Here is a 27,440-nt window from a genome sequence, read left to right as displayed (position 1 = left end):
TATTAGATGGAGGCCGTGCAGCACATTCGGCATTGCAATTACCATTAAACCTCATTCACGACAAAAATCCAATTTGCAACATACGCAAGGGCTCTGGAAAGGCAAAAGTCTTGCAACATTCAAAGATAATAGTTTGGGATGAGTGTACCATGGCACATAAAAGAGCTTATGAAGCCTTGAACTGAACAATGCAAGATCTCAGAGATCCTACCAAAATAATGGGAGGTACTGTCGTTTTACTCACAGGAGATTTTCATCAAACATTACCAGTTATTCCACGAGGGACACCAGCAGATGAACTCAACGCGTGTTTAAAATCCTTGCTTCTCTCACGGTCAGATATATGTCGCGTGTTCTCGGGTAGGTACACCAAAAAATGTATACACTTATGCACGTAATGGGCAAACAAAAAATGTAGTATACCCAAAAGCACTGCAGTAGTACTCAATGTATCTTTACTTCTTAAATGTTAATGTTTTACTGTTTAATAATTTATATGCTTCTTATATGTTCTTCAAATTCTTTTATCAAAATACCAGTAACGGCGCACTGCACAATAACATGCATTGAATACACTTGACTTGAGTATTCATGGTTTTCATCCTCTCTCTCTGTATGTTTAGCATTCATTTGCTCAGAGGTTGATGTGCTTGCTGCTTCCTGAGCAGCTCTTCTTTACTCCACCCTAGCAGCCCGCTGCTTCTCTTTCGTCTTCATCTTTTCGCATTACAAATAACTTAGTTTTTGTGTTGCAATTACTTAGTACGTTTTCTTTATCATTTCACTTAATCTGGCACTTAAGTCTTCAATCTGCCTCAAGAATGATTAGCGAAGGCAGTAGGGAATGAGAACGGCGGCCGTGCGCGGATTCTACAATAAAATAAAAATAAAAAGAGTGATAAAATCATCACCCCGAAAGCGGATAGTAGACGTCACGTAGTATATGTGTACCAAATTTCAAGTCAATAGGTAAAACAGTTTGCAAGCTACAGGTGATTTAAAATCCTGGACAGACAAACGAACACCCACGGTAGCGTATTATAGAAGAAGATTTTACTGTTTAATAATTTTTATTTATCTGCAATGTGCTTCTTATATATTACTTCATATTCTCATATGATAAAGATGTTAATAATGTTGTTTATATTGATTTCTATGTTATTGTAAATTTGTTGAAAAATAAAATTGGCAATTAACAAACTTATAAATTCTATATTTTATTTTTTTCCCTTGCACACAGTGAGCGAAGCCACTGGGTAATCAGCTAGTTATTAATAATTAAACATGTGAGGACACGGTGTTGCAGCGCTAGTGACGATCTGGCGCTCCATTCACGGATTGTTCCTGCCTCTTGCTAGGACTGGTGCGACACTGGATGGATAGAATAATTTAACATGTACTACAAAGAAATTTCAATGTTCCTTAAAAGTTTTGAAGAATTGGCGTTCAAAGCTTACAGACGGCTTAACATCTATTACAGAGCTGATTGTGTGGCGATTGGGTATTTGGAGAAAGAAAAGTAAGGACAGGAATTGAGGGTTAGTACGTTTGAAAGAGACAGTACTGCTACAATAAAGTATTTCATCGAAGGTCGCGCATGGCGCAGCAAGCATCTTGCGTGAGACATGAACAATCACTGTGCCACCGTGTTCCCATGTTTAATAACATGCTGAACTACTATCATCATGAAAATGATATCACGTATATATCTCAGTATTTTAATTATTCAGAGAGCTGTAATATTACGAATGTAATGGATTCTGTGTCCTGTCAGAGGAAGAGAAAGCCCGGAAGCACGTAGTAATTCACACACATAGAGCACATAGAAGATCAAATACAAAACAAAGCATTTAACGTGCCACTTTTGTTATGATGGGATTTGAGAAACTAAACATTAAACGATTTTAAGATTAAGTTTATGATGTTCTACTTTAATGACAAAATAAACTATGTGATTAAAGTGGAAATTTAGAGATTAATGTCGACATTTCGTGCTTTTTTCCCCACTGTGTGCCAATTTTTTTTTCTCTGTACCCTAATAAGCTTTCATATGACACTTAGACGGTGGGCTACGACTCGTCTTTTCACGGCGACTTTGATATGTGACAACTTCTTTTTAATTTCAGGCACTGTGCAACTTTGTGAACTTGAGCTTTCGAGTTTCTCCGACTTGCTATGTCACTCGATCAACTTCCTTTTGTTGTTTATACCACTGTTTAAACCAACAAATAGTATGTTTTTCCTTGCCTCCACTTGGTATTCGCTGAAATTCTTCTATTTTCCCTCGTGCTCTTGCCATTGTCTTTTCACAGAAGGCTGAGCTTAAGGGCTATTTATATTGATTTGCATATTCAAAGAGGCATAATTCTGAGAGGAGCTGGGGCAGGACAGCAGGCGCGTGCGTTACTTTTCACGCTGACCTGGATTTATGGAGCGGAAGAATGTGGAAGCTGGCGTTCGCACAGATTTATGCATCTGGATTTTTTTGTACGAACATTTCCACTTTTGTGCTTACGCCATGTTATAGTGTGGGTTTTATGCACAGCGTTATACATGAGGCCCCAGGTCTTTAGACAGAAGTATAGACAATACTATAAACAACATGCAACACAACTAAATAGTTAATTGTGTTATGTTTTGCAAATAATGGTCGAATGTAAAGGTAATTATAGCACGCTGTATGACTTTTCCAGTGTCATTTACATAATCTTAGTGAGTCAGAAGAGTTGGGGAATACTCATCTGGACAGAGCACCAACACAACACAGAGTGAACACACACACACACATCAGAGACTTCATTAGCATCGCCAGTGCCCCTAACCTGCATTTCTTTGGACTATGAAAGGAAACCAAAGCAAAACCATAGGATGTACATGTAAACTTCACAAAAGCAGCACCAGGGGTGTGGCCCACCAGGCTCCTTACTACGAGATTACTGCTGCTTCATTGTGCTGCTAATTCATTGATTAACATATTTCTATTGACTAGGGCTCATCTCCTGTCCCTTTTCTACTTGCCCTTGTGGTCTGCCAAATTTACCACCTTGTGACAGAAAAAAAGCGACATGTGGAACTGATGTAATTACTTAACTAATGATATTTTGCAGGAAGGCACAGTACTGTGGTGGTCTACCTTCTTGCACAGACGGTCTGGTTGAATTTCAAGTCCTGGTCATTGTTTCTCTGGTGTTTCCTTGTTTTTCTTGAGGACACCAGGGTTTCTTCTCTTCAGTCTTGCCTCCACCTATATCCCGTAAACATACTGCACTTGTTCAGCCTAGTTACTCTAAACCAGAGCTTCCCAAACAAGGGTGCTGCAAGATTGCATTTCAGGGGTTGCGACAAAGAGAAAGGCTATGTCATGTTTCAGCAAAATTGAATGAGATGCACTGCCCGACTTTATAGTGGTGCAATTGGTGTTATGCAATGTGCTGCCTCATTTACAGCTCATTTATTAATTAGTGCTCCTCTTCTATGATATGAAAAGAATCAAGCATTAAGCATGCAATTGTCATCTGTGAAAGAATCACAGAAATGGACATTCTCGTGTGTTCCTTGCTATAGGTGGAGCGTTCATAAAGGCAAATAACTCTTTATAAGGGTATGGAATTCAGACCTTGCAATGATCTGTAGAGAAAAGAGATCTAGTATTGATTTCTGTGCAAGCCCTGATTGTGAAACATCACTCATTTTGAGGTTTGATTGACATTTTTTCCAGGTTGGAACAAGGGGCACTTAATTGGATGCAACACCTGCTGTGTACACTCAGCCCATCTCTCATGCTGGTGATCCTATGAGTAACACTGCAATTTTAACTGGGATGCGCATGTTTTTAAACTGCAGTGCAGGTGTTATTGGGGACAGAGGTCATTGACTGTTTCATTGCTAAGAAGTGCTGGCACCTGTTGCTTCATAGGGGTCTCCAAGCCCCCAAACCCCTCGATCATGTGTCATTTCCTTGTGGCACTTGATGCTTTGTGGGATACCACAACGCCGGGTTGTCAATTGAGTGTCTAAGCTTCACAGGGTGGCACATTTACAAGATTATAGAGATTTACTGTATAAACATAAATTGCTCAACTTATATTGAAATTTTATCCATCCATCCACCCATTTTCCAACCCGCTGAATCCGAACACTGGGTCACGGGGGTCTGCTGGAGCCAATCCCAGCCAACACAGGGCACAAGGCAGGAACCAATCCTGGGCAGGGTGCCAACCCACCGCAGTGAAATGTTATTCAGTGACTTAAAAAAATATTTTTTTACTTCAGTATGTTCACCCATAGTATGGCATGTGGTTCAATTTGTGGTTCAAAACTGAGAAATTTGACTTCTTCATCTTCAATTGTGATGTTATTTTTGTAGGGGATGCGAACATAAAGTAGAGGGCAGAGGAAAGGTTGGGAACCACTGCTTTAAACTGACATTTTGTACATGAATGCTAGTGTGTGTGTTAGAGAATGGAGTAGTGCCCTGTCTTGAGCTGGTTGTATCATGAATCCTGGTTTCCCTTGGGTCTCTATGACTTTACAGTGGAAAAGGCAGGTTCAGTTGAATGGAACTACTCTAGTTATTTGTTGAGTTTAAGATTAGTGTGGGTGCATGCTTCCATTTGCTCAGCCCTGTTCTTTAAGAGCTCTTGCAGAGTTTTCAGCTATAGTGCAAGTCCAGTGAGTGTATGTGTTTGCTTATTTCCTAAGGATGAAGACATGCACCTGCAGTTACTAGTGTTGGCATTGTTCTAACCTTTAGTGAATTCCCATCGGCAAGCTCTAGAGATCATATTAAATGTATATTAAACAATGATATATTAAACTGATACACTATGCCTCCATTGTAATATTACATGGTTGCCATCAATAATTGTTGCCCTTCCTTCACCACTGTGGCTAACATTAACACATAATCCTTATATGGCTGCTCCAGTTCTACTGCACTTCTTCTTCCTTGTATTCTTCAGTCATATAAACTCTTTATCACAATATGCAGAAACTTGTACTTTTAAATAATGAGACTGTGATTACTTTAATGTAGAGTATATTGTAAGGTAACTAAAAGAGAATGAGAGAGAGTCAGAGAACAAAGGGGTATCTCTTTGGATAAGGAGCTACCTAGGTGCATCTATTAGTCAATTACTGCTTTGTAACAAAACCTTTAAACACTTTATTTGGTTTTAATTAGACTAACAAAACACAAATTGCAACCTTGGAATGGAGGTTACCTACAGTATAGAGCATCTATTAGTCATTTACTGTTATGTTAAAAGACCTTAACAAAGACTTTCTTTGTATTATATAGCAATAAGTGACTAATAGATACACTGCAGTAAGCCCACATTTGAATATATAATAAAGCTAGAGAAAACTAAAACAAAATATAATGGCAATCTCTGGAGGTGGGGGGGGGGGGGGGGGGATTAATTGAACTAAAGTTAATATTTGAAGAGCATTACTTCTAATGCATCGTTTACAGCAGACAGTGTTACATAACTTAAGTAGTCAAAAGTAATGGATAACCAAAGCATGAAGGCAAAGCATAATAACAAATATCTCCCACAGCAACTAAACATGCCAGCACCTGAGTCCATCCACTCAGTCTTTAAAGGCCATAGTTGAGACTATGAAAAAGGCAAAGAAAGAAGAAAAATACAGTAAGTGAAGAAATACATACTGTATGACTGGTATATGATGGTTTTCATACAGTACCTATCATTGTGGCCATATTCCTCTGGTCATCAATGTCTGTACCTGCCAAGACCCAGAGTGCTCCAGCCACAGCCTCCTGTGTGCCCACCAGTCGACTTTTCTTCAGCAGCTGCATCAGTGGCTTCACCCCTCCCTGCTCCTGAACAAGCCTCTGTGCGGCCTCATTTCCCTCTGCCAGACTACAGAGAAAACAGCATTATGGACGCATAAAAATGTGAAAACTGACTGTGAGCTACAGGATGTTACTGGACACAATGTTAATAGGACCATTATAAGGAAGACAATGAACGCACAGTTTTCATTATTTCCTATAATCATTGTTCCAGTAGTGGCTCTAAAAGTAGTCACACTTTTGGACTTTTTAACATTTTCTTACAATATGAAATAATTATATCACATTCAGTTTCAACTTTATGTCATGCATACATGTATATAAAGTGTAAATCCCACATAAACAGTGATCAGGCCATTGTTAACACAAAATATTATAAACATCAATTATTCATTTTTTTTTATTCTGCTTATTCAGTACAAGGTGGTGGGAGGCACAGGTAACCTAAGGGGCCACAGAAATCTACAGCCAAAGTGTCGCTGGGCTCTACTGATCACAGTGGTGTTCTCTTCATTTACAAGTAACCATCCGTAAGAGTTGTTATCACTTGGAGTGTTTTTCAGCTCTTGAAACGCGCCTTTGTGAATTCAAGTTACATTCAACTATAACTCAGTGCCCCCTGAAAATACTGAAGTAAAACTGTTCCAAATGATGTAATACATAGTTCTCTAATGGGTAATAACTGTTTGGATGGTTTCCTAACTGTTAAAGACAGACTTGAAAAGAGAACAGAAAATACAACTTAATTGCTTATATGGATGCTTTCAAATTAAAATTGGGAAATGTTTAAAGGAAGAAGCACCGATAACAGCATTTTTGAACACTTATTGTTTTAAAAGCATTTACGTCTGCCCTAGCAATAAACTCGGGATCAACAAATCTTTATTGCATTATTAGATAAAAAAAAATCCTTTTAAATAAGGTGACCTATTGAGGCACATGTAGCACAGAAGGATTTATAACTTTGATTGGAAAGGCTGAACTTGATTATAAGGATAAAATTGAACAGAAATTGTACAGATTTTAAGCTCTGCCTAGTCAGGAATTAAGATCTTTGCTTGATTTTAACACCAACATTAAATTAAATTCACTCCAGTCAAAAATTTGAGGCGTTCTTTATAGATTTGAGGGTGCTGAATCCAAATCTGGCAACAGAATTGCTCTATCATATTCAGTATTTGACAAATGAAGGTTTAAAATAAAAAGCACTTTTACAGAAAAAAAAAACTTAATGCATTTATAAATTATACATATAATTTTTAAACATAATTATTACTTACAAAAAGTTATATCTTGTTAGCTTTTTCCCCTGTATAATCCTCTGAAGGTGTTTCATGGTGGAAGTCATACCACTTGTACTTCAGAACAGGTCATCCTCCTGAAGCTAAGCATGTCTGGACCTGGCCAGTACTGGGATGGGGGGCCATCTAGGAAAAGCTTGGGTTGCTGCTGGAAGAGGTGTTGGCGAGGCCAGCAGGAGGCCCTTACCCTATGGTCTGAATGTGGATCCCAATGCCCCAGTACAGTGATGGGGACACTGTTCTGTAGAAATGGCACCATCCTTTGGATGAGATGTAAAACTGAGGTCTTGACTCTATGTGGGGTCATAAAAGATCTCTGGGCATTCTTGAAGAAGAGAAGGGTGTATCCAGATGTCCACTATGGCCCAATCATTCTGGACCCTAAGCATCCCCTGTCCCTAATTGGCTTGTGATCCCTCTCACACCTTTACCACCTAACAGCTAATGTGTGCGGAGTGTACTAGTGCAAGAATGGCTGCCATCACATCATCCAGGTGGATGCTACACCTTAGTCATTAGTGATTTAAGTGGTTTTAATTTTGATTTAAGTGATTTAAGAGATTTTACTTACCATGTAAAACACTCTTGGGTAGTGAGAAAAGCATTATATAAATGTAAAGAATTATTTTTATTATTATTAATTTAATGTAGTGAGCAATAGTTTATTTTGTCATGGTTGTTATACAACTACTGTATGTGTGATGCACACACTTTTAGTTTTCTCTGTGTATTTATATAATAAGCAGTTTAATTTCTTCATGTAAGTCTGTTCAGCAGTCTAATCATGAAACAATATCAGGTGCTATATAAAAGTCAGCTATTATACTGCACTTTTTTGTGTAATTATAATTGTCACAGTGTGGCATATGTAGATATTTGTGTAGCTTAAGATTTTTGGCACCCTTAAGAAAGTTTTCTGTTATTTACCTTAAAGAATATACAAGTTGTATTTCAGATTCATGTGTTCGTTTGATGGATTATCTCTAGAAGTCGCCTTCAGTATGTTCAGCCACTTCCTCGGCACTGTTTACATAGTAAGCTCTCTTACAAACATTCAGTTGAGTGTGCAATAGTTTAAAAGAGGCGTTTCGAGTGATAGAGCTAACAATACCATTCTTACACCCCTAGTAATTATCATTGTTTAAAAAAAAAGGTTCAGATTATTCCTTCTACTGTTTAGAGCCAGTCCTATGCGTATAGTATAGCAACAGAACACTTGTGCTCTTTAGACTGTAAATGTTTGCTCTGTCACTAAAAACAGAACACATCAGCAAACAGAGTACTAGCAAACTCGAATTGCCAAACAGTTCTACAGAATATTCACTGCTGCTGCCCTCAGTGCTCTTCAGCATTCCTCCAGTTTATAGTAAGGACAGGTGACATAGTGGGTAAAATTACTGCCTCATTGCCCACTGAAAAGAGTTTGTCCCCTAATTCAGTGTGGGGAGTTTACACATTAATCAAGGGAATTTAATCAGCTTTGTTTTCACATCCTAAAGATGCTGTGTTAGGTTAGTTGTTGAATGTAAACTGGCAACTGTGACTTGTGATGATAGAAAGATCAGAATTTGGCACAAGTAATATTAGTCCATATTAGGGATTCTTCCCACCTATAGAAAAGATGTGAAACCTGTGCTCACATTTGCACTACAGATGGGGTAGTTATACCACACTGCCAACAGGAACATTTTCCTGCAGCTCATCTAATGTGGTCTACCAAATTCTGTGCATGACATGTCCCACCAATAGTCTGTCTCTATGTGGGAGAAACTGGAGAAACACTGCACCAAAGAATGAATTTACACAGGTCTCACATTAATCATGGCATCAGAGATGTTCATGTAGGAGCTCACTCCAGCAGCAATGGACACTGTAGGAATGATGTTAAAGTCACAATGCTTATTAAGCTAAACTTCAAGACATGGCAGGAAAGAAAGGAATGGGAAGTTAAAGTAATACTGAAATTTATTACATTACAACATAGAGACAAGAGTTGTATGACCAGATATGAGGACTATTTACATCACTCTGACTGGTCCAGGAGATTTGATTACAGATCCACATTGCAGGGAAAACTCAACAACTCAACTCAAACTTCAAAAGGCTTTGTTTAACAGTTATCAGATGATCTTGATCATGTGTTGCTGTCCTCTCTTGCTAAATGAATCTTAGGGTGTAGAGGACTGTTCATATTTGACGCTAAAGACGTCTGGCATACGCATTTTAGAATAATTTATCTTTCCTAGTGTGTATATAAACATAGTCAACTCCAGTCTCTGTATTAAATCTTGCCTGAAGAAGGGGCCTGAGCTGCTATGAAAGCTTGCATATTGTTATCTACTCTTTTAGCCAATTAAAAAGTGTCATTTTGCTTCATTTCTCATTGCACTGATGAATTTCTGATAGACAATATATACCTGAATGTTGTGCTGACCAAGTTCATCCCTTCATTCCTGCTGTTTATCTACACAAAGGTACGTCAGCCTGTTATTGCTACAGTGTGATAATTATGTTCAGCTACACATACCTCCAACAGCCATGTTTTATTTTTGATATTCCTAGCATTAAGTCACCAGGTGCATGTGTTCTTACATTACTGTTTGTACCTTTATGTGAAGTTATAAAATTCACTTAGAGAACCCTCAAGGGTTCAGGTGACATAATTTGATAATACTGTACCACTTTAGTTTTATTTTCTTGTTGCCTTGAGGTTTCATTTTAGTATCTTTTGTATTTTGTTTCTGACATTCTTCTCAGTTGTTCTATTTAAAATTGGTTAATTGGTCTCTTGTTGGTTTCATCTGTTAGCTTTAGAAGATTATTTTTGTCTTCTATTAATTATGCTGTTAAACTTTTAATTGTTTTCGATAGTGTAAGGGGTAATTAGATTACAGGCTCCAGATGCCTTAGGACAATGTCATGCTCCATGATTTGGAAGTGGAAGACAGTAGTCAGTGACTAATGAAACAAGATGTTGAATGGACATTTGTGCTGACTGCAAATTTCCAAGAGCCTCTCCTGTGTTTTTGTGCTCCAGAACTTCCGTTTTCCTTTGTTTTTGTTTTTTTTGATGTTGACATTACTCTTCAATATTTTGCTTCTTGTAGATTTGATTGGGGTCTTCTTTGTTTTTGGTATTGTATTAATTTTAATTCTGGCTGAGGATCCAGTTGTAGTCAACTCTCGCATATCATGGTTTGTGACTAAATCAAACCTCTTTGATGTTGACAAGGGAAATTACAGATTACTATGACTGAGTTACTGGTGATGTCACATTTCATGACTGGCAGTCGCAGGTGTGCACTACAACTGCTCATGACTTGCTAAGATTATGTAAATGAAAGTTATAAGTGAAAATTACTGTAAAAGTTGTGTAGTGTGACAGGGGCTTTAATGTCTTTGTTTATAACCTGGGCATTATTTCAAGAATTTCAGGCTCTGCATCAATGGAGTGGCATAGTTTCACTTGAGCAGAGCTTCTTCATTGTTGCTTTGTCCTTAAGAAATTAATACATATAATGGCTAGGATTTTTGGATCTTGACTTGTTTTTACATTATTAGCTAATTACATTTGATTTTATAATCTTATTTAAGTTTTTCTGTTTTCAATTTTGGCATTTGTCTTTGAATTGAATGGTTTGGGACTTTGGTTTGCTTTTCGGTTTGTTAGGTTTGTCTTTCTCATCTTCTATTAGTTGTATACTGTTAGAATTTTGTGTTTTGTATTTTGAATTTTGTAATGTTATACTTTGTATTTTTGGAATTAACTTTGTTATTTGTTATTCTACATTTGCTTTATAAAATTAACTTTAAAGTCTTTTTGTTTGGGGTTTTTGATGGTTCCCTCCCTTTTTGAGTAATAGTTACAAAAAATTAAGACCTGGAAGACTTGCCCTTATGGAAGGCATGGATTTGTTCAGGGATTCTTTAAAAGAATTTCAGGAGATGAAAGTGCAGGTGAGATGAGCATCAATACAAAGCTGCAAAACACACAAGTCTACAACAGGGTGGATGGGGATTGCAGGAATCATTGGGTAGAGAGGTCCTTTCTTTGGATTGGCTAGCCCAGTGCTGACTGAGCTGTGGAATGGCCAATAGGGGGAGGCAGCTTGATGGCTGAGGTTTCCAGGACTCTGAACAAATCCAAATCATATTATGTGATATCATCTACTGTTGAATTCTGCTCTGTATTTGTAATATTTGTATTGCATTATATTATATTATATTGAGAATTACTTGTGTTCTGTTCTGTGTATTGTATTTTATTTACCCCTTTTTTTGATACCCACTGCACGCCCAACCTACCTTGAACTGCTTTTCCCAAGGTTTCTTCCATTTTTTTTCCTACAAGGGTTTTTTTGGGAGTTTTTCCTTGTCTTCTTAGAGTCAAGGCTAGGGGGCTGTCAAAAGGCAGGGCCTGTTAAAGCCCATTGCAGCACTTCTTGTATGATTTTGGGCTATACAAAACTAAATTGTATTGTATGAGGGAAAAGAAGTGAAAAAAATGTAAATAGAGTTTTGCAATGGGTTGTTGAAACCCAGACATAAACCCCACTGGGTTGTTATGGCAGGACCAGAAGCCATTTATAATTATGTCTGCTTAAGCAATGTCAGGGTTGCAATGGTTGGGGCCTATCCTCAACAGCATTGTGTAGAAGGCAAGATCCAACCTTGAATGGGGTGCCTGTCTAAAACTGAGCCCATCTCATATATACACCCACATTCAGACAGGCATCAAACAAACCTAACACACAGACCTTCGGGATGTTGAAAGAAAACCATAATACACAGTGAAACATCCAGGCATACATGAAGATTATTTAGAATTTCATACCTTTCTTTTGTAACTGCAAGTATCAAGGTTTTCTGTTATTTGTTCACTTGGGGTTTCATATCTAAAATTGTATTTTGTTTGAGAATTAAAAAAACTGTGTTAACAGGCAAGAAATTGTATATCTACTTCAGTCATCCTCCTTTATGCGAACAGGAGGCAGGATAAATTGGCATCTTTTGTTACTGGCCTTGAAGACATGAAATAAGAAGCAGATCATTAGAGAACAATCTTTCACTTTTGTCACTTCCACATACCACAGGCCCATTGGAAGTGACAAAATGATATGTAGCGGTCTCCTGAATTTTAAAATGTAAACAACAAAATGACTTGATTGTAAGCTTCTGAAGTATTTCTTGAGAATAAACCATGCTGCCACTCTATTTCCAACAACAATTATAGCCGAAGAAAGAAGCAAAATGTGTGTATGTGATAAGCTAGATTGGTTTTGTGATGGAATAGGTTACTATTCATAGCTTACGCTTACCAAAATATATATCTTTGCACAAGCAATGAATTGTAAAAATGCTCTGGTATCAACACAATCACTGATATATATAAAAATGAGCATTATGTTAATAAGCTTAAACTTTTCCATTTAAATTGGACCTAAAAACAATAATTGTGACTTGTGATGAACTGATCAAATATGACTGCAGTTTCTTTTAAGTACTGAATTCTCTATAGTGTGTACAGGCTCCACTGCTTGTCAAGAAAAACATGTTGTACTTTGCATGCATTATCAGCAGATACAAGCAACATTATTATTTAATAAACAGTTACCTATTGTTTACTGAATTTCCCAGTCTGCAGTGTTTAGGACAATAACATGTGTTACCTGTTAAGGGTATTGATGGCACTCAACTGCACCTCTCTATTCTTCACTTTCACCAGAGAAATGAGAGGAGTGACTCCGTTCTTCTCGATAAATGCTGTTTGGTTACCATGGTGACACATGACCACACTGGACACTGCTTTACACAAGACAATCAGATGATGCTTTGAATTTGTTTCTTGAAGCAGCTGCACAAGTAGAGGGAAGAGTTCATTTTCTTTACTCACTGCCTCACGACAGCTGTCACTGGCCCTGGCTATGGCTCCTAGGCTGTTGAGAGACGCGATCAAAACATTGTCATCATGTCCTTCCCTGTCACTTTCTTTTGCTTGCCGTATCACCTTCAATAGTACAGGCAATCCATTACATTGTAAAAAGGTGCTTGCATATTTTTCATGTGAAACTATTGCTTCAATCATTAAAAGTGCTCCCTGGCATAGTGTTGGTGATTCTGTGTGAAGTAAAGAGATGAGGACGGTGAGCCCATCACTCTTATAGATCTGCTCCTTAACACTGGGGTCTTCTAAGACATTCATCAGGATGCTTAAAGCCTGCTCCTTGACCTCCTCTTTGCAATTCTTCTTCTTCATCTGGTTAATGGCTACCATAACCAAGCCACCTTTAATTAAAGAAGGTGTGTGCATTTCTTGGCCTTCTTGACTGCTACCCAAAGTCAGAATGGCTCTGCCAGCACACAGAGTCTCTTTGTCATCTTCTGAGATGAATAACTTAATTAACCTTCCATACACATCCAAGCTTGTGTTTTTCAAACTAATGAAACGCTCCAAGAGGTCTGTATATCCTTGAGAAGCACAAATTTCCACCACACCATAATTGTGTGCATTAAGTGCAGAGACATCAGCACCCAGACCTACTAGAACATCTATGGCCTGCTTACTATGTCTTAAAACGGCAAGCAGTAGTGGGGTGTTTCTTAGGCCATCCTGTGTTACAGTTTCAAGCTGGTCAGCTCCAGTTGTCTCCACGATTCTCTGCACCTGTTTGGCATAATTCCTGAAAGCAGCTTGGTGGATGGGTGCCCAGCCTTTGGACTCCATTTGGTCAACTAGATCATGTGAAATAGAATTACCTAAAATACAAAGAATGTTAATTGTAACTGGATAAGGCAGATTCTTATCAGATGTTCTTTCCTATTATGATATGTCAAACAAATACGTTCATGTCTTGTGCTAGCTCTGATTTTATACCCACACTATAAGGGTACATCTATATATAAACAGGACAGCCATTCATAAATCACACAGAATTAATGTGAAATATATTAAATAATTAAATGTGCACAAAATGAAAGGTAATACATTAAAATAGAGAGGACCTACAATGAGAAATCTGTGGTTTGGCTTAATGGCACTATGCACACTAGCTGATCAGACCTATAATCAAGTAAAAGTGTTTTGACCTTTACTGCACATAAGTATCTGATTTTTCACTGTTGAGTGATAAGGAAAAGCTGGTAACACGTTAGAGTAGAGGCTATCTAGGTGCATCTATTAGCCATATGTTGGAATGTAGCAAGACCTTAACAAAGGCTTTGTTTGTTTATAATAAACTAAAATACATTTTAGAATAGGAGCCACTTATTGTGTATCTATTAGTAACTTACTAGTACATAACAAGACCTTAACAAAAGCTTTTTGTGTGTTATGTAGCACTAAGTGATTAATACATGTTCTATAACAGGCCCTTTAAGCCTCTCTTCTAAAGATTTACTAAAGCACTTTGACTTTGAGCAAATTTATTAAACATATTTACTGCAGTAGACAGTTGGCAGAACAACTTTTTAAAAAGTTTATTTGGAAGACTAATCAGTGGTGACAGTTATTCACTAATTTGCATTTAATTGGACATACAGACGAGGGTAACTTTGTTGGTCTCCGTACAGCTCATTGAAAAAGTGTTCTATGCCTCCTGAAAAGTAATTAAGTGAGAAGAAATACCTGCATGCCTTTGATATGTCATTGAGTAAAGAAAAGCCAATGTCAAAAGAGATATTGTTTGTTCTCCAAAGAAATTCTAAAATGGCCTGGACACATTGGTTGGTTCCATAGAAAAGATCATAAATAGTTGGATTTAGTGCTGGGTGGTATGACCAAAATTCTACAGTATATCACGGTATTTTTCAAAATTATACCGGTTTCACGGTATTGAACTGTATTTTTTTCCCATGCATTAGTGGATGTTAACCACATTTTCCACTGCAATTACTGGCTAAGAATAACCTATTCCACTGTCACGAGAATTGTACATTGCGCAAAAAAACATTTTAATGTGCACAAAAGTATCAATACAGGTTTACATGGCCCCATAAAGTGATAGTTTTCAAGGGGGTGGCACTAATGAAGAGAAGGAATCACATTGCATGACAGTTGCAGTCAAAATATAGAGCCTTTTTATTGAACAAATTTAGCATTTTGCTTGACAAAAGTTGTGCTGCACTGAACATGTCTTAGAAAAGGAATAAAGAGTAAATATTTTTTGTAAAACATCTACACTTTCTGTTAATGTTAACAATCTCTGCCCACTGACAAGTTAAAGTGACTTTTTAAACAACTTTACCATCATTAAACTGCATAATATTTAAACTAATAAATAATAACAACAAAATAAATAACAGTGCAACTTCCAGTAATAATACTATTACTTCAAGACTTCAAGCCCAGGTGCATTACACTTCACCAAATAAAAATAAAATAAAATAAAACAAGTGCAACTTGGTGATGACATCTTTACCAACTGAACCATCACTAAGGTAAACTGCATTAATATGGACCTTGCTTCAAGCTAAGCTATATACATAAATAATAAAACTGCAACTTGCATTTATAATGCTATTTGTGGTATAGCCCTACGGAAGCGTATTAGGGCCACAGTGATGAAAAAAAATACGGACACAGGGAAGAAAAAAAACCTATACAGTATGTTGAGAATAAAGTCGACATGTTTACTTTATTCTCGACATTTTCACTTTATTCTCATAGTTTATTTTGTAATTAAAGTAGAATGTCATAAACTAAACTTCATCCTAAAATCAATGTTTAATTTACTAGATTTTTTGGATTTAAAGATCAGATGTGGACCATTATGTTCAAATGTTTGAATACTGTTTCTATACTACTGGATAATACTGCAAAGAATTAGTCAACATGTCATCACACTATTACACAGTACCCAGGTACAATACACAGTATTGAAAAAAATAAAACATGTATAACTTGGCTTGCAGTATTATCCAGTAGTATAGAAACAGTATTCAAAATTTGAACATAATGGTCCACATCCAACCTTTTAAATCCAAAGTATCTCCAGACAACAGACACGGCTCCTTTTTCCAGCAAAAGTTCTTCTGTGTTATCATGTTCAACTTTATCGACTGCTACAGCTTCAGTTTCGGAATGTTCTCTGTCCATTTTGACCGTGCAATACTTCCACTACCGCATGTACTCCATTGCATGTGTTTAGCGGTGTAGCAGTGAAAAAGAGCCCCCGCGCAACACCTCCAGTAACGCATGTACTCTGTTGCATGTGTTTAGCGGTGTAGCAGTGAAAAAGGTCCCCCTTAAACAGTTTCCTACTGCGCCACGTTCCAAATGTTGTTTATGCAATTTAAACCGGTGTTGCGATATAAGAAAAATCCATATTATAACAAAAATAAAAAACGGTTTTCAGTATGAACCAGTATACTGCCCAGCACTAGTTGGATTATAGAAATGTTTCAAACTAGCTGTTTTCTTTAGTATTACACATGTCTCCAACCGTGCAATCAGTCATTCAGATTATTTAAAAGGAGAAGAATAGTCACTTTGCTGTTTGGTATCATTGTGTGTCCCACACTAAAACGTGGACCAGAGTAGACAGCTGTCTGAGGAGATCAGAAAGGTAATTATAGACCAGCATGTTAATGTAAAGGCTACAAGACCATCTCCAAGCAGCTTGATGTTCCTGTGACAACAGTTGCAAATATAATTATGAAGTTTAAGGTACAGTAGCCAACCTAAATGGCCACAGCCACAAGAGGAAACTCGACCCCAGAATGAGCAGCAGGATAGCGAAAAAGGTAGGCAAAAACCCATGGACAACTTCTAAAGAGATACAAGCTGAACTCTAAGGGTCAAAGTCCATCTGTTGCTGATCGCATCATCCTTCGCTTTTTGAGTGGCAGTGGGCTCAATGGAAGAAGAATCATTGAAAGAAAAACATAAAAAGCCAGACTGGAAATTGCTAAAATGCATATTGACATGCCACAATGCTTCTGGGAGTATGTCCTTTGGGAGTTTTTTGGCAAGTCACACCAGCTGTATGTCCACAGATGAAAAAATGAAGCTTTCAAAGAAAATCTCATTAACTTAGCACAGAAAAGTGCTGGCATCCAATATGTTAATGCTATGCTTCCTACTTACCGATAGCACTTGCTCAGGTATCCAAGCACACTGAAACTTTCAAAAGGAGCCCATATTTCCGGAGAATTTCATAATTGGCTGTTCCTCACAAAGACAGTTTGACAGAGCAAAAGTTAAAAAAAAAATTACTAAATTATACAGACGACTAACCTGTTTGTCAGGCTCTGAAATATTTAAAAACAGGTCCTCAGAAGTATAGCACAATCACTGATACTGCTAAACAAGTGGCACTCTTCTCTTTATCCACATAGGATTTAAATGCAGAAACAGGTGTTTTTTCCAATCTCTGAATGCATTTTTACAATAGGCCAATTACGCAAGTGTGCTTGGCATATATGTATGTAAAAAAGTGCATCCGTGTAAATGTTTAACTTACGTCCCACTTAAATACAAATTTGCATAAAATGAGGAAATTGAACAGTTGCAGCTCTATATTTTTCATAGCTCATATTTAAGAAGCATTTACAGTTGATTCAGAAAGTATTCAGACCCCTTCACGTTCTGCAGAGTTTATTGTGTTGTACATTAATTTTAAATTTGCTATTTCTGCCCATCAGTCTACACTCACTAACTCATAATGCCAAAGAGAAAACATGTTTTCAATTTTATTAAAAATCAAAAACTGAAATCTCTCATTTTTCTAAGTATTCAGATACAGTGGTGTGAAAAACTATTTGCCCCCTTCCTGATTTCTTATTCTTTTGCATGTTTGTCACACAAAATGTTTCTGATCATCAAACACATTTAACCATTAGTCAAATATAACACAAGTAAACACAAAATGCAGTTTTTAAATGGTGGTTTTTATTATTTAGGGAGAAAAAAAATCCAAACCTACATGGCCCTGTGTGAAAAAGTAATTGCCCCCTTGTTAAAAAATAACCTAACTGTGGTGTATCACACCTGAGTTCAATTTCCGTAGCCACCCCCAGGCCTGATTACTGCCACACCTGCTTCAATCAAGAAATCACTTAAATAGGAGCTGCCTGACACAGAGAAGTAGACCAAAAGCACCTCAAAAGCTAGACATCATGCCAAGATCCAAAGAAATTCAGGAACAAATGAGAACAGAAGTAATTGAGATCTATCAGTCTGGTAAAGGTTATAAAGCCATTTCTAAAGCTTTGGGACTCCAGCGAACCACAGTGAGAGCCATTATCCACAAATGGCAAAAACATGGAACAGTGGTGAACCTTCCCAGGAGTGGCCGGCCGACCAAAATTACCCCAAGAGCGCAGAGACGACTCATCCGAGAGGTCACAAAAGACCCCAGGACAACGTCTAAAGAACTGCAGGCCTCACTTGCCTCAATTAAGGTCAGTGTTCACGACTCCACCATAAGAAAGAGACTGGGCAAAAACGGCCTGCATGGCAGATTTCCAAGACGCAAACCACTGTTAAGCAAAAAGAACATTAGGGCTCGTCTCAATTTTGCTAAGAAACATCTCAATGATTGCCAAGACTTTTGGGAAAATACCTTGTGGACTGATGAGTCAAAAGTTTAACTTTTTGGAAGGCAAATGTCCCGTTACATCTGGTGTAAAAGGAACACAGCATTTCAGAAAAAGAACATCATACCAACAGTAAAATATGGTGGTGGTAGTGTGATGGTCTGGGGTTTTTTTGTTGCTTCAGGACCTGGAAGGCTTGCTGTGATAGATGGAACCATGAATTCTACTGTCTACCAGAAAATCCTGAAGGAGAATGTCCGGCCACCTGTTCATCAACTCAAGCTGAAGCGATCTTGGGTGCTGCAACAGGACAATGACCCAAAATACACCAGCAAATCCACCTCTGAATGGCTGAAGAAAAACAAAATGAAGACTTTGGAGTGGCCTAGTCAAAGTCCTGACCTGAATCCAATTGAGATGCTATGGCATGACCTTAAAAAGGCAGTTCATGCTAGAAAACCCTCAAATAAAGCTGAATTACAACAATTTTGCAAAGATGAGTGGGCCAAAATTCCTCCAGAGCACTGTAAAAGACTCATTGCAAGTTATCGCAAACGCTTGATTGCAGTTATTGCTGCTAAGGGTGACCCAACCAGTTATTAGGTTCAGGGGGCAATTACTTTTTCACACAGGGCCATGTAGGTTTGGATTTTTTTTTCTCCCTAAATAATAAAAACCACCATTTACAAACTGCATTTTGTGTTTACTTGTGTTATATTTGACTAATGGTTAAATGTGTTTGATGATCAGAAACATTTTGTGTGACAAACATGCAAAAGAATAAGAAATCAGGAAGGGGGCAAATAGTTTTTCACACCACTGTAAGTCTGTTGAATAAGTCTGTACAACATTTGCACACCTGGAGTTGGGAATTTTATTGCATTCTTCCTTGCAGATCCTCTCAAGCACCACTAAACTGGATAAGAAGCTTCTTATTTCCTAGGCATAGTGATTAGAGTTCTGATCAAAGAGCTTTATTTTTATCTCATCAGACCAAAGAATCTTTTTGTTCATGCTCTCAAGAGTCCTTTAAAGGTCATTAGGCAAACTCCAAGCCGGAGTAAGCCTCTCTACCATGATTGATGGAATGCTGCTGAGATGGCCATCCTTCCAACAGGTCCTATCATCTCAGAAGAAGCTCTGCTTGGGTGACCACTGGGTTCTTGTTCACCCCCCTGACCAAGGCCCTTCTTGCCCAGTTACTCAGTTTGGATGGTTGGCCAACTCTAGGAATAGACCTAGTGTTATAAACTTCCTTTATTTCACAATTATTGAGGCTGCTTTGGTCCTGGACAAATTCAGGGCTTTATAAATGGCTTTATCCCCTTGCTCTGATCGATGGCTCACCATAATTTGATCACAGAAGACTACAGAGAGTTCCTTGGATTTCATGTCTTAGTTTTTGTCCTGACATGTAGTGTGAATTGTGGGACCTCATATATACTGGTCTGTGCCCTCCTAAACAATGTCCAATCAGTTCTGTTTGCCACGGGTGGACTCCAGTCAAGTTCTAGACACATCTCAAGGATAATTAAAGGATTCACCTGACCACAATTTGGAGTGCCACAACAAATGGTCTGAATACTTATATAAATGAGTATTCCAGTTTTGGATTTTTAATATATTTGCAACCCTTATTGAAGACATTTTTTACTTTGCCATTATGGGTTATTTAGTGTAGAATGATATGGGTTATTTAGTGTAGAATGATGGGTAGAAATTGCAAATTTATTCATTTAAAATTGAATCTACAACATAAAAAGCAGAAAGTGAAGGGGTCTGAATCCACTGTACAGTAGCTGCCAATTATCAATTTTGGACAGAGAATTATGTCCTGTCTCAGCCCCAGCCACGTGTCAGGGGTAAGTCTTTTGAAAAGGTTCAGCATGTTAAGAAGAAGTGATATTTCATATAGACCTTGAAAGGAGTTATTAAATATGAAATATATTCATAGTATATGTGGCTGAGAATAATTTGGTTCTAAAACAAAAAAAGTTCCTTAACAATACAGAAAAATAGCTTTGAGAGGAGCCAAGAATAAGGGTTACCTTGGACAGCACTTTTCACAAATAAGAATACATTGTGGACAGGAATATAAAAAATCTGAATTGTGAAACAGGAAGAAACAAAACAAAAATCATCATATCCAAATTAGGTCCTACCCAGGAGTAATTTTTCTGAAAAAAATAAAAGAAAAATTCTATCAAGAAATTGCATGAGTTAGATTTTGAACCTAGGACTCTTGGGGTGTGTGATAAAAGTACCAAACACTGTATCTCCTCAAAATCCGTTATGTCTAGATATTTATTTGTGACAAACTCTCACAGATATGATTACGTTTTTGTCAAAAAATCCAGAAGCACCTTAAAAACATACATAAACAAACTAAAATGCATATCACTAGTTTAAGACTCTGCCCTGGATCTAATTAACTGTTATGATTTAAGATTTAGATGTAGTACAAAACTGTAGTACCCTTCTAAGTTGGGCTGAAGTCTAACTAATCAATGCAGACTTCAGTGTTAACATTTGTAGTGCATCATGTATTAGATGTAATTTGTAATGCATTTAGTAATAAAATGCATTGCATTTGTTGTCCCAATGGATGGTGCATTACAACCATTTGTAGTAGACTGCTAAAATGCATTATTCCAAATGTTTGTGAAGTTCCATCTGTTTAAATTACAAATGCAATGCAAATGTCTCTGTTATATGCCATGTTTGTGATGTGTCATCTGTTGGAATGAAAGATGCAATGCATTTTATTATTGCAAATGTTTGTGATGTGCCATCTGTTGGAATGACAGAGATACAGCAAGTGGAAGGACAAAGAGATACACAGACACACAGGCACTTGTCCTTTTATTAAAGTGAATTGAGGATTAAGATGATCTTATTAAGCTTATCAGTATCTTATTAAGCTTACCAGTATTATTACCAGAGTATTTGTTATTATTTTCCACTGTATATGACAAGTGCGTGATAACACATAACAAGTAAAACAAATCCTTTATTTAATCCTGAAACTGTAGCCCTATTTTCAACATCAGAAGACCTTTGTGAGTCCAAATTCCTACTATACCAGTAATAATAATAATAATTCTTTGCATTTATATAGTGCTTTTCTCACTACTCAAAGCGCTCAGCAATTACAGGTTAAGGGCCTTGCTGAAGGGCCCAACAGAGCAGAGTCCCTTTTGGCATTTATGGGATTCGAACCGGCAACCTTCCGATTGCCAGTGCAGATCCCTAGCCTCAGAGCCACCACTCCGTCCTCCAGTGGCAAATGACTACAAGAAACGGATACCAGCTAGCACTGTGGTACAATTGGCATTGTGCAATGAAAGCTTGAATGGCAGGAACTGTAAATCACATAATGGAGCAGAAATAAAAGAGTTCAACTTACTGTACAAAATTGCAAAGTCTGATGTCAGTTTACTTACAAAATCTTGGCTTAGTAACAGAGACATTATTGCTACTATTTACCTTCTTCCACAAATAAATAAATGTCAGACAAAGAAATTAAGTTAGAATTATGTTAATGAAATGTAAATCATTTCAAAAATAGACATTTTTATATGTTTTAAGTATTAATATTATGTATTTAACCTGAAACACTCATATTACTATTTTTGGGACCTCCTGGGCTATGTTTCTTATTTAAGGTTGCATTTAGCAACCTTTTTTCAAAGCACTACCGGGTATTGGGAACAAGAAGTACATGAATGTGACCATCTGTATGGAGACAAAGGTTGAGGAGTTACTGTTTAGGTTGGCTGGCAACATTACATTGACCCTGTTAGTGAATGTGGGTGTGAGAGTAGTGAGGGTGCCCTGTAATAGCTTGTCACACTGGTGCTGCTGGATGATCTCAGGCCCCGTGGTCCTATAACTGGATAATGAGAGTTGTAAGTATTAGTACAATAGCAGTAGTATTTTTTTAAATTGCTAAATACCATTACTTAAATCAAATTAGAAGATAGCACATATATGTTATATCTGAGTGTTTGAAAAGATTAACAAAGAATGTTGAGAATAATGTGCTGGGGAAAAATTCAAGATTTAAGATAGTGCAGTTAAAATGAGGACCACTAGAGATACAGAAGCCAGTTACAATTGAAGAGCATGTGTTTGAGCCTGTCATGCATCAAATTAGAATTTCCTTTATTGTTATACTGTACTGTATATATCATCACAGAATAAGGAAACATTTCTATAATTTAAAATGTGTGACTTTCACAATGTCTTAAAATTTTTCCTACACAGAGTCATTGACCAAAGAGTGTGTTTTGTTAGAGCCACACTTCTCAGTCCTCCTCCTTCAGGAACACTAAGGCTATGTCCACATTACAGAATTTTTTAAATGAAAATGACATCTGTACATACGATGGGGTCACATTGTTTACAAAAACATGTCAGTCCACACTCAAACGGCCAAAAAGGCATATAATAAAGACATTTGATCACAATGGGCACGAGCACATCAGTGTAAGAATCTTGAAGGGCTAGTAATACCAGCCACAGCATCAAGCTGTAGCGACAGGTAAATTATTTAAATTTTGTGCATATATACAACATTAAAACTGTGCCAAAAGCAATTTAGATGTACACAGGTAAGGAACACAACAAGCACCATAGAAAGCAACTCCTGCATGTTCACTATGTTGAAATACGGTTTTCTTCTGTGAAAGGTGACTGAGCAGGATTCAATCCAGAGAGGGCTATGTTTGAGTCTGTTTTTTCAAAACTCTACGTCTTCACCTGTTCACATTGCAAACACCTTTCAAGAAACTATGACTCTGAAGTGCATTTCAGAAAGTCTCTGTTTTCATGGGTTAAAAAAGCTGGGGGCAGTGTGTGTGTGTGGCAAAAGGCCTAAATGGAGACTAATGTCTGTGTTTTTAAATGAAAATGTAGTAAAGTTGATGTAGCCTCTTATTTTCAGTCCACTTGCTTTTTGTAATTAGAGTTCATTTCATGTCTTCAATAGAAATGCTTGTTTCATTACTCCTAGTATTTGTCTATGTCTAAATTTGGTGTACAAATTCACAAGTATCAAACTACAAAAAGAAAATCTTGTAATCTTATGTTGGAATTAGGACTTGAGATAACAAAGTTCTGGTACAATTGTCTTTAATGGCGTTTAGTAGCTCACAACTTTGAACTGCCCATGATAAAAAAAAGCTCATTACTCGGGTAGCCTAATGTGAATTTGTGGATTTCCCCTTGGGGATTAATAAAGTATCTATCTATCTATCTATCTATCTATCTATCTATCTATCTATCTATCTATCTATCTATCTATCTATCTATCTATCTATCTATCTATCTAATGAGGAGGGAGAGACATGTCTTAAGGTCTAAAGCTTGATCATATTTGAATGCTCTCCTCAGTCATTCACAAGATGGTCTTTGGCAGCTGGTTTATTTCACAATATTTCAACAAAAAATACATATGTTTGAGACGTTGTGAGCATAGAACTAGATATCTGACATGAGGGTTATGAGACACAAGTAACTTGAGATTTTCTTTTTCACAAACATGATATTGCTTGTGTTTGCTTAGTGTTGGCCCATTTTGAAGCCTGCTATATCAGGGATTTTGTTATTTAGATTCTACATGTAAACAGATTAAAACCTTTCTTGGCCGTCATTACAAACACAGGATAACTAACAGATAATAGAACATCATCATTTTTGGGTCTGTTCCTCCATCAAAGCTGGAAGTTGGCTTCTGATTATGAAATCATTTGGGTTGAAAACTTTATAGCCGTGATGTTCCTTTAGGAGCTGGATTTTTTTTTTTAAAGGACAGTGTAGATTTCTTGCGTAATGAATGTTTATGAACATACTGTACTTTACTTTAATAAGTCAAAATACAACTTGTGCTCAGCTTGATGATTCTAAGTACTGTATGAATTTATGCATAATAACTGACCTCTTGATTTTTTAATCTGTTGACAAATGGCACAGCATACTTCTGCTCGCTGTTTCTGTTTTCTTTCAGTAAACACCACATAATATGCCTTCAGTTTCGTATGAGCCATTATTAACTCACCAGCTCAAGTCTAAATGTCATTTACTTTGTCAGGCTATCAGATATTCTGAATTTCTTTTGGTTGCACTTTTTAATTCTTCACAGCTCAAATGACCATTGAAGCACAAAGAACTTTCTTCTTCTTCATTATGTAGTAGTGTGGTTAAGATTGAAAAAAAAATGACTGCTGCATGGATAAAATGTGTTACATTAAACTGGCACCAAACCAGCAGTATGCATAACTGAGACATCTTTTGTATTTCTATCTATTTTAAAAACTATTTAATCTGCTTAATCCAGTTCAGAGTCACAGGGAGACAAAGCCTATTCTAGCAACAACTGGTACAAGGCTGGAACCAACACTGCATGGGAGACCAGTCCATCAGGGGGTCATGCATTCACACATACATAGAGCCCACTTGAAATTGCCAGTCACCCCAATGTGCAGTTATCTGTAATGTGTGAGGAAAACTGGGAATATTTAGAGGAAAACCTAAAAGAGGAGAACATGCAGATGCCACACCGACAATGACCTGGGCATCAGATTCATGAAATGGCAGTGCTAAACCCTGCTACCATGCAAGAATCTGTTGGGAAATCAATTGGTAAACCGAAAAATTTGTATAGAATTGACTAGGGGGGTCATGACTGGGCAGGAGGGAAAAAAGTTAACAGTATAAAATATATAATGCAAATATGCATTAAGTATTAGATAAAGTGGATTTTTCTTTTACTCCAATGAATTCAGATTATTAAAATAAAGCATCCTTTAAAGACAGGGAGTAAGAATATGTTTAAGCAGTAATCTGACTATTAGTCTACAGTATAAAAATATAAGAATTTCACAGAAAGCCTACGGCACATTTCATTTTATTTTCTTGTCAGTTTCAGACAAAAGTGTTCTTCTATTTTGACATATATGGAATTTAAACAAAACAGAAAGTTGTAAAAGAAAAATTATATAAACATCTCACACTGGGGTGGCACGGTGGCGCAGTGGGTAGCGCTGATGCCTCGCAGTTTGGAGACCTAGGTTTGCTTCCCGGGTCCTCCCTGCGTGGAGTTTGCATGTTCTCCCTGTGTATGCATGGGTTTCCTCTGGGTACTCCGGTTTCCTCCCAAAGTCCAAAGACATGCAGGTTAGGTGCATTGGCAATTCTAAATTGTCCCGTGTGTGTGGGTGGGCTGGTAACCTGCCCGGGATTTGTTCCTGTGTTGACTGGGCTCCAGCAGACCCCCATGACCCTGTAGTTAGGATATAGCGGGTTGGATAATGACTGACTGACATCTCACACTTTAGTGCATGACTCTTATTAATGATAAATGATTTAGTGCCTAAATAAAAAGAAAAAATCAAGTTGCTTAGCAGTCAGTAGTATTGGCCATTGTACTTGGTCACTGTTGTTACATTTTTGAGCTAAGTAGAAAGCAACATGGAACTTGCAGTTTTATTTATTATTATGTATTATTATTTTGCAGTTACTTATTGATTCACTGAGGCATCATTTAATAATGTAATTCATTTTTTTACCATCATTGGGTCATAGGGAGGAGGCACAAGCTATGAAACAGCCCTGAGAGGATATCACTCTGTTACTTAAATTCACACTCACTCTTACTTGCAGGATAATTTATTGTCACAAATTAATAAGTGAACACATGCACAAAAGTAATCAGTATTCATATTGAATAAGAGATTAAGAATAAAACACATGTGCAGTGTATTCCTTTGGAGATTACTGAAGAGATACGGACACTCACCGATCATGAAATCGCTGAGGCACTAAACGGTTTATTATGCACCGTGTTTATGTGCAGAGATCGGAATCCAGTTTATAAAACCTCTGGGTGCTGGCAATTAATTAGGTAAAGATTTAACAAAGTATTTAAAAACGTATAATAATTCTAAACAATGTGACTGAGATTTTACCAAGAAGCAACTATAATCAGAAACAGACTGACAAGATACAACATTTTTAAATACTGTAGTCACAAACTGCCTTAATAGAGAATAGGAGAAATATGCCAGGATTGTTATAATGGCTTTTACTTTGACATAGAAATAATTGTCTTAATCCGCAATAAAAATTCAAATTCTGTAAATGACTTGAAGTTATGAATTCTAACAATATAGATAGGTGGGGTTATGCTTTTTACGTAAGATAACATTTAAGACCTACTAATATTGTACTGCTAGGACGACGACGTTTCCAAGGAAGTGCGCAGTGGAGTACCTCGTGCCTTGTCCGCGAAATGAAACACCGGCCGTCTAGAGATATTCAAGGGAAGCAAGTAAAAAAATATTTACTTACACAAAACTTCAAACTAGAGTCCGAATGTGGAAGAACCGTTCATTTCCCATCACTTTCTCAAAGTCTAACAACGAGCCGCTCCTCTGTCGTTCACACTACCTCAGTTATCGGGCGGTCCGTATTTGGAAGATGGCTACCTTGGCGCCCCCTGCTGCATACCTGAGACTGAGGTATAATAGTTAATGATAGTAAAGTCATAATATTAGTAGTGACAATGGCAATTAGTAACAAATAAATATTAATAGTAATGTAGTATTAATAGTAATTAATTATTAAGTAATTAGTTGTAATTATTTAGATTAAGGTTCTGAAATGTACATCCTTTAATTATCTAGTAAATTATAGATTGCAGCCTATATATTCATTACAAAACCCGCCGAATCAAATTGGGTGTCGCTAATCCTCAAACCTCTTATGCAGCCTCGAAAGGCAGGAAA

General features: G+C 37.2%; 1 protein-coding gene across 1 annotated transcript in view; it reads right to left on the bottom strand.

The window, feature by feature from the left end:
- Positions 1–27,132, bottom strand: part of LOC114657814 (ankyrin and armadillo repeat-containing protein-like) — a 70,290-nt gene extending 43,158 nt beyond the window's left edge. The window contains exons 1-3 of the mRNA XM_028809731.2: positions 27,004–27,132; positions 12,789–13,875; positions 5,707–5,885 (exon numbers count right to left, since the gene is read on the bottom strand). Of these exons, the coding sequence (XP_028665564.1) occupies positions 5,707–5,885; positions 12,789–13,843 (1,234 nt within the window). The 5' untranslated portion in view covers positions 13,844–13,875; positions 27,004–27,132. The remainder of the gene's footprint in view (positions 1–5,706; positions 5,886–12,788; positions 13,876–27,003) is intronic.
- Positions 27,133–27,440: the final 308 nt, after the last annotated feature.

The sequence above is a fragment of the Erpetoichthys calabaricus genome, chromosome 9 (assembly GCF_900747795.2).
Source record: "Erpetoichthys calabaricus chromosome 9, fErpCal1.3, whole genome shotgun sequence".
Classification (NCBI taxonomy): domain Eukaryota; kingdom Metazoa; phylum Chordata; class Cladistia; order Polypteriformes; family Polypteridae; genus Erpetoichthys; species Erpetoichthys calabaricus.
This window is presented reverse-complemented; position numbering and strand designations above follow the sequence as displayed.